This window comes from Hordeum vulgare, chromosome 5H (assembly GCF_904849725.1).
Source record: "Hordeum vulgare subsp. vulgare chromosome 5H, MorexV3_pseudomolecules_assembly, whole genome shotgun sequence".
NCBI lineage: Eukaryota > Viridiplantae > Streptophyta > Magnoliopsida > Poales > Poaceae > Hordeum > Hordeum vulgare.
In genome coordinates, this window is record NC_058522.1 from 409,298,917 (window position 1) to 409,307,394 (window position 8,478).

Genomic DNA, 8,478 nt, shown 5'->3' on the forward strand with positions numbered 1-8,478 from the left:
CAAATCTTGTCCTGCTCGGCCTTCATGACGCGTAAGTCCGCCTTCTTGGACGCGCTCGCTTGCGATGCTGTGACCCCTTGCTTGAGGAAGATCCGCTCGATCTCGACCTCGCGGCGGTTGCACGCGGTGTCCTCCACCACCTTCCTCACCGAGCGCTTCATGATGGCGCGCATGAGGTGATCCTCCTGTCCCGGGAGGAGGTAGTCCTCGGGGCCATGACCCCTACTCGCGGTGGGACGACGTCGTCCTCGAGCTTGACGGCGAGCAGCCCAAGCTCCTATGGCCTTCTCTTCATCGGAGTGATGGTCCGCAAGGACGAGGCGTCCGGGGACGAACTCCGAGCGACGGAAGAGCCGATGCGTCCGGCCGCGAGCTCACGCTCGTACTCCTCGAGCTCGCGACATTTGAAAGCCGCCGGCGATCGACGACCGCAGTTCAGCCACCTCCGGGATCCCCGCTTGCGTGCGGCGTCGGAGGTGCGGTGGCGGCGACGCTTGGCGTCATCCCCTTCATTTCCGTGGCCGTCCATGGTCGGGACGACCTGCTATGGGTTTTTTGTCCCGTCAGCGGTGAGAAATTATGACGGAGTGGGAGATGAATCACGGTGAAGCTGCGGCGGCGGTGGATAGGACTTGATCCGTATCCGTGTTGTGAAACCGTATATATGCTGTTTTTTTTACGGGCCGGATACTCGACACAGGATCTGTTCTGACCAATAAAACGATCGAACCTGTATACTCGTCGGAATTTTACGGGTTTGATCCTTTTAAAAGTGATGCTCTAAATTACATGAAACTGGTCTTTCAAATTCCAATGTGAGGGTGGCGCCCGGAGATGGTACCTGTGTCACCACTGACGTACCATCCCGTGAGGGGTAAAACCGGGAGATCCGTGGGGAAGCAAGCGCTGGACCAGACTCCAGGCAGGCAGTCAGGTCCGTCGGCGTCGTGGACACAAAGGACGGACAGGCACTGGGGGTGTGGGGGTCCGTCCTGCTCGCAACTTGCAGCTTTGCAGCGCCGGTACACGCCGCGCTGATAATTTCATAGGCCCCGCCTCCCCCCTTCCATTCCTCCCCCCCCCACACTCTCTCTCTCCAAAATCAAATCAAACCGGAGCCAAATCAAAGCAGCTCTTCCCCGGAGCACCGGCCACGAACCCCTCCCCGCCGGATCCGCCCCCGCCCCCGCCTCCGCCCGAGGTTCGATCCACCGCCGCGGCCGCCTCCCGACCTGCATTCGGGGGCTCCAGTCGCCGGCGCCGAATCCTCCCTCTCGGGTCCGTTCTCTTCCCTTCCCTTCCCTTCCCTCCCCCCCCCCCCCCCCCCCCTGCCTGCCCACCTCCAGTTCTGCTCTTCTCCGCGCCGTGTTCCACTTCTAGGCGTTCCTGGGGTGCCCCTTGCTTGGTTCGCGCTGGGGGCGAGAGTGCGGGGCTGGCGCGGTAGGGTTTGGACTCCGGAAGTTGCGGCCCCTCCCCTCCCTGGGGGCCTCGGCCCTTGGCGATGAGCGGGGAGGCGACGCAATGCTGCTGTCTCACTGGGGTTTAGTGTGCCAATTTTGCTGTATTTTTGTTGTTGTCATGGCGGTTCCCCTGCTGTGAGATTCTAACGGTAGCTAGGTTCCTGTTGTTCCCCTGCTGCGAGATTCCAACGGTAGCTAGGTTCTCGCATCTAGTGCGTCCTGTACCCTTTTGTTTGGAAGATTCCGGAGTAGCTCTAGGAGGGTATAACAGGAATGTGGGATTATTGGGTTAGATAGATGAGCCCCAGAAGATGATTTTCTTTATCAGCAGGTTAATTTTACTCACTACTTGGACGTCCTTGTCTTGTCAGTTTAGTGTACATTTCTCTCGTTAGATGGAATTTTGCTAGGGATTATAGGAAGTAGGCTATATATCTATCACCCATGTTCAAACCAAATGCACAGTTCCCTGAGTCCTCTTTGCTAGAGCTTGCAAATAAATAGAACATGTCCTATATAACGTGTAACGCTACACCTACGGGCGAAATACGGGGGATTTACGTGCTAACCGCCTGGGCCACCAGTTAAATTCATGGACGGGGTCATTAATTAGGCCAATTAAAATAGGACAGATCAGCTCGTGCGTAGAAAACGTAAGGAGCGGCCCGTAGGTCTATCATTTTTTCTATATAAATACCAACAAGCTTTGGGTGAATCTCACTTTCCTTTGGTGGAGTTGCCACTAATGTGTTGTGTTGGCAATTTTTGCCCATTATTTTGAGTGGATAATTTTTGCCAGTTAACTTCGCATAGTTATAACTTGTTCAGTCGCCAAACTTAAGCAGTGGCAGAAGGGGAAATAAAAGGTAAGCTATCAAGCATGCTATAGTAATTTGTTAATTCAAATTATTTCAATGTTGACCGTGGATTAAGTGAACTGTTGGACTATGCTTTGTTCCTTAGGCCTCGTTTGGTTAAAGGGGATTGGGGAGGATTTGAGAGGAAAATCCCCGGGGGGCCCAGAAACCCCACACATCCTCGCGCGCCCATTTGGTAGGAGGGGTTTGCTTAGCCCAATCCCCTCCGTTCCCCTTCAATCCCTTCCTATCCATGTGTTTCAAAACCCTCCTCGGGGGACTAGTGGAAGCAAAACCCCGGGGATTTGAGAGGATTGGGTGAAACAAAGGGATTCACCCAATCCCCTGAAATCCCTCCCTCTCAAAACCTCCCCAATCCCCCTTAACCAAACGAGGCCTTAGAGATTTTATTTTCCTTTCTCTGACATGACCTGTTGGACTATGCTTTGTTCCTTAGAGATTTTTTTTTTCTTTGATTTTGCTGACACTATGGTTGCATGATGCAGTTTGAAGTATAAATTTGGAGGATCTGAATAAGGAAGCACATAAGATCGACCTGATCTTAATGGATAAATTACCTTCTGATTGCCCTTATCCTGGATGTTTCTTCTGTGTTATGAAGGAAGCAAACCCTAGCAAAAGAAGAGCAAGCGTGCTGAAATTCTTTAGAGAACTTCCTTCCCAAGATGATGATGGCCAAGTTCTCCCTATTAGCGGCCTTTGGAACACTGCGATGGCACACCCAAATGATCCTGAATTCATCAACTTGGGAATATTTGAGTGCATGGCAGCTCTAATATGGAAGGGCCTGAAAAACAGGCGTTGGCTTTCACATGATCAGAATATTTACATCCCATATTATGCAGCACATGTTATTGGTTCCTATACGATGAATATGGAGGAGTTTGCAGAACGCGCTGTTCGTGCTGGAGTAATACCTCCATTGGTTGAACTCTTAAGAGGTAGGCTGACTTGGGTGGAGCAAAGAGTTGCTGTCAGAGCTTTGGGGCATTTGGCTACATACCCTAGTACATTCCCTGCTGTTGCTGATCATGGAGAAGTGCTTGAACTTGCAATTCAACTTGCCTCAAGCTCTCTAGAAATTGTGTACTCTCACTTTTACCAATTCGTAGATCGGAGACTTGGCTACCACTGTGATCTTCTTACACGTGGTATGGGTGGTGCTGAAATGGAATCTCGTAAAGCCGAGGAATGGGCTAGCCAACTGCAGTGCTGGTCTTTGCAGCTCATAAACTGCTTTGCATTTAAGCCTGAGTTTCTCCATGATATCTGCAAGCCTGAATTTCTAGCTAAGTTACCTGGTATGTGGGGTGGACTTGTGAATGAGAACTCACCTGCTGGTGTTGGTTTACTAAGAACAATCTGCCAGAGCAAGCTTGGCCGAGGTCATGTTGCTAATATTTCTGGTGTCATCGAGGCTTTATGCAACATTGCTCGTTCTTCAGATGACTGGCAATACATGGCCATTGATTGTCTACTCTGGTTAGTGCAGGATCCTGGCACGTATCATAAGGTAAGACATTCCAAATTTTAAACAATGCTTGAAGGGATGCTTAAACATGATCAATAATTCTAATTTAGTGTCTTGTCACCTGGTGCGCATTCCCATGTCCTAATTGAAATGGCCTGGATTATATTTGTTGAATTGCTTGAGCTTTAAAGTTATCGACAGCTATCTGTTGTTCCTTGGACTTGATAACAAGAAAAATTGTACAGTTTAAATGTAAATTACATAATTTCTGATAAAATTAGGAAATGAAGGGTTGAACTGGTATTTTGAGCTGACAATTTTTGAGAACTGATATTAAACTTCACTTTCTATATTGGAACTGTAACATTAAATTTCGTTGGAGATAACTGCAAATTACATAACTCTTTGTAAACCTGTTGGACCCTAAGGTTCATCTGGGCTATCTGGTTAAGCTTAGGATGCTGCATCTATTGTCTATTTAAGCGGTACAATGATTTCAATTGTTCAGCATTTCAGATTTTGTTTGGTGCCAGCTATCTTGTCTGCTTTCTTTTAGTCAAAGCTAGTTCAGAATGGTTACTCTTGTTGGTTATTAGCCAAAAAATATATTACCATTAAAGTAGCCTTGTCTGGATGCAACCTGTAATTGTTTGTTAAGCTTTGGTTTTTATAACTTCAGTTGCTTTTCCCATGTGTACAGGTTATAGATAAAATCGCCCCGACACTGATAGATTTAGCAGATATTTCCACACTCGGTGATTACAAAAGGCTAGGTGACACTATTGTCACAGTTCTCCAAGAGTGTGTGCAACAAAATGGGAATTCACGGAATTCAATTAGTAGTCACACCAAAGAAGAAATTGATGAACTCTTGAGTTTCAAACAGAAACTGAAATCGGAAAAGAATATGCCGAAGGAGGATCTTCATATAAAACAAGCTGCAGCACTGGTTGTAAAATTGGAAGGAAATTCTCTGTTCTCTTCAGGAAATATTGAAGGAGCTGCAGCTAAGTACTCTGAAGCCCTTGCATTGTGTCCAATGAAGTCCAAGAAAGAAAGAGTGGTGCTTCATAGCAACCGAGCCCAGTGTTATCTTCTCCTGCAGCAACCTTTGGCTGCCATCAGTGATGCTACCCGTGCATTGTGCCTTCATAGTCCGTTGAATCGGCATGCCAAAAGTTTGTGGAGAAGAGCTCAGGCATATGATATGCTTGGTTTAGCAAAAGAGAGTCTGCTGGATGCAATTCTGTTTATAAATGAATGCTCTCAGTCCAGTGATCCTGATCTATCCTTGAGGCAAAACAAGGTTCCTGATTACGCTGAGCGATTGGTAAAGAAGCAGATGCGTGCTGCTTGGTTATTCAGGGAATCATCCCTAAAACATGGTGGAATCCATTGTGAGGGAGATGCTAGTGATGCATTTGCTCAAGAGGCTGATGACTCAGAGTGGGAGACAGTGAGTGAAAGCGATGGTGAGGATGATGAAAGGAGAGAAGCAGATGATGAAACTGAATGGAAGAGTGGTGGTCACAGGGAAGATGCGTACCAGAAAAGCTGAGAAACAGGTTTGCATAAAAAATGATTTCCTTTTATTTATTTATTATTTAAGCTGTGTTTTCCTTCTAATAAATGTAGTGTAATGCATGTAAGAAAATCTGTTTTTATTTTGAAGAATGACTATGGTAAACAACTTTTCTCACCATCCCTAGTTATCCTACAAACAGGAGTGGTGGAGTGGGCAAATAGTGACGGAAAACATTTCTTTTAAACAAAATTGTAACTAAAAGTTGTATGTACAGTAGCCACCCCAAGATATTCTCCAAGAAAATAAATTAGAAAACTTCACTGCCTCAGTGCTCAATCTGTATGTGATACACACATAGTCATTAGCAATCTGTGATTTGTTTACCTTTTCCTGACTTTAGAAAGGTGATGTTTCGTTATGGCTGGCACAAACAACTGGCAACTATAGTGCCTTCCTAATCCAAGCATCTGTTATCTTTCAGGTTTTGGTGTTATTAATCGTTATCTGGTAAGCTTGCTCTCATTGTGCTTGTCGTCGGAAGCAGCAACAACAACAGAAGCAGCCGCTGGCCTACCAAAGCAAAATTAAGTTGTGGAAACTAGATGAGTCTGCTACTGAAAGCTCATAAAAATGTAGCTTTCAAAAGTATGTCTAGTGTCATCATATTGTGATATTATCTGCATGGGGAGCAAGGCTAAAGTTTAGCCGTTGCCCTCGCCGTGTTCTTTTGTCTATGTGAGTCGCTATGACAGACTCTTGGGAATGTTGTCTTGCTCTTGATTGGTGTTGTAAATTGAACAGAACAGTACCTTTGTTCTATCTTAAACATCATCGATTTGTGAATGAGCTTTACCTTGAAGACTCGATTCAAGTGACATACTTCTGCACGTCTTGAAGTTTTCATCCGCGTGGCGCAGATGATCAAGTGCTCGGATTGCAACAGGAAACCTTTTCCCTGTTTACTCTTTGAGATATCTTTGCGCTATTCTCAGTGCAGTGGAATAATTGATGAACGTGCATGAACAGATGACACAGGGCAAAAACCGATATAAGAACAAAAAAAATAAAAATCAGTCTGTTCAAACTGTGATGTTGCTGGCCACCTAGTATACTGTTTACAGATCTCACCGCATCACGGTTTTGGTTACTGATGGAAGACATGTTTTTCTGCTTTTTTTAATATGAAATTTGATATGTTTATGCGTAATCTTTGCATCCATGCGGTTATCCGGTCACCGGTGGAAAGGGGAAGGTAGGAGCGAATTATGGTTGAGTTTGTGACACCGATGGTGATGCTAGATTCGACAGTGGTTGGCGACCATTCTACGCATCCATGCAGGTGATTCATAGTCTGTGACACTAAGGTCCGGCTTGGATTGTCAGCTAGCTTCTAAATACATCCGTAAAAGTTACAGACCTAAAGCCGTCGTTTCTTTTTCTATGCAAAAACCAAGCACGGCCGGTAATATACACCTGTAAATGAAATCCGGATGTATAGATTTACACCCATACCAAGCGGGGCTTAACGGTTATGTCAAATCCGGGTTCGTGACCATCAATGATGCTCTAACATAGCGCACATGCATAAGATGACGAGTATGAGAGTACTGGATCGTGCAACTCCAGCTGTGTGTGTATGTCACAGCATCTCCAGCCGTTTGGCCCCCGGCGCATCCGGCAAATGCCTTTTGGCGTTTGCGCCGGTGCTTTTTTCGCCCTCGGGGCGAGTGAGTTTCCAGACACGTCCCCAGGTTTCGGCCCCAGACGCCAACAAATTTAAACTTGTCTTTCCCGCCGCCAAAAAACACCGCTAGTTCGGCAATCAACATGTCACAAGTCGACGATCAGCATGCCACAACTCGGCGACCAAACACACCCATTAGTTCGGCGATCAAAAGGAAGGAATGGTAGAATGGAACGAATCAAACGGCCGGTTCCTCTGCCATGTGTCTGGTCGGGGTCGGCGTGCACGTGGGCGTAGTCGGGCTCGGGCACGGCGTCGGTGTAGTCGGGCTCGGTGTCGGTGTGGTTTCTATGCTCGGTGTCAGTGTGGTTTTCTGTGCTTGGGCTGGGCATCATCGTTGGTGTTGCCGTCATGGTCGCCGCTGGCGTGGCCATCTGGTTCAAGATGAGGCCGCGCTCGGCGAGGTACCACGTCTTCACCTGCTCGCCCATCGTCGACATGTCTGCCGCCATCAAGAACGCCAGGTCGATGTTCCTCTTCTTCGCGGCGGCTCTGTTCTTGGCATCGGCCATAGATTTCTCGATCGAAGATTGCAACCGTTCCGCATCGGGCGTCGCGTCCCTCGCCGTCTTGGCTCTTTTGTTGCCATCGGGGCGCCCTTCTACCGCAGCCGAGGAAGGCGCGTCCATGTCGGCGTCGGTGTGGCTAAACTGTGGCGTCGAGCGAGGTGCAAAGGGTAGGGCACCTTGACGTAGAGGCGGCACAGGCGAGGCTGACGAGTACGTCAGCGACGAGTAGCTGTACTGGGTGTTGAGACCGGCGTTGAGCGCGGGGGAGGGAGTGCGCGGGTCGGGGTTGAAGCCGGAGGGGGAGGAACGCTACGACGCGCCATGCGGGAAGGTGATGTTGGGATTGAAACCGCCATGTGCATCGTCGTCAAAGTAGCCTGGCGAGGGTGCATACCCTCAGGAGGCGACAACGACGACGAGAAGTTGGTCGGCGACGCGACGCTCTGCTCACTTCCTCATGTGGCCTGCGGGGCCACCGCCGTCGTTGCCGCATCCCTGGCCTTCTTGGCGACGAGCCTGTTCTTGTGGGGACCCCGACTTACGAGTCGTGATCACCAAATGATCGTGCTCTGTGATCCCAGGGATCAATGCTCACTGAACACATAGAAACTGAATAACAAGAGTCTTACATCCATACATACCGTTTGATACAAATAATGACCATTGCAGTCAAGTCTTACATATATAGGGCCTTGAAGGCCAATACACCAAACTTGACCAATAGAAGAAATATTGGTCGAAAGCATGAACCCATGCCATCAACCTTAACCTACATGCATTCTGACTAGGAAGCGTCCTAGCTCGCAGGAACGTCACCATGGTACTCTTCACCATCTCCTGCTCTCTTACGTGGTCAATGAAATAACCAGTGACAAGCCAATGAGTACTTCG

The 8,478-nt window shown here is 48.1% G+C and overlaps 1 protein-coding gene across 1 annotated transcript; it reads left to right on the forward strand.

Moving 5' to 3' along the window:
- The first annotated feature begins 1,169 nt into the window (after positions 1-1,169).
- LOC123395419 lies at positions 1,170-6,193 on the forward strand. Its single transcript, XM_045090411.1, has 4 exons — positions 1,170-1,278; positions 2,824-3,851; positions 4,510-5,374; positions 5,816-6,193. Exons 2-3 carry the CDS (start codon positions 2,883-2,885, stop codon positions 5,365-5,367), a joined length of 1,827 nt encoding a protein of 608 aa, XP_044946346.1. The 5' UTR covers positions 1,170-1,278; positions 2,824-2,882; the 3' UTR covers positions 5,368-5,374; positions 5,816-6,193.
- Positions 6,194-8,478: the final 2,285 nt, after the last annotated feature.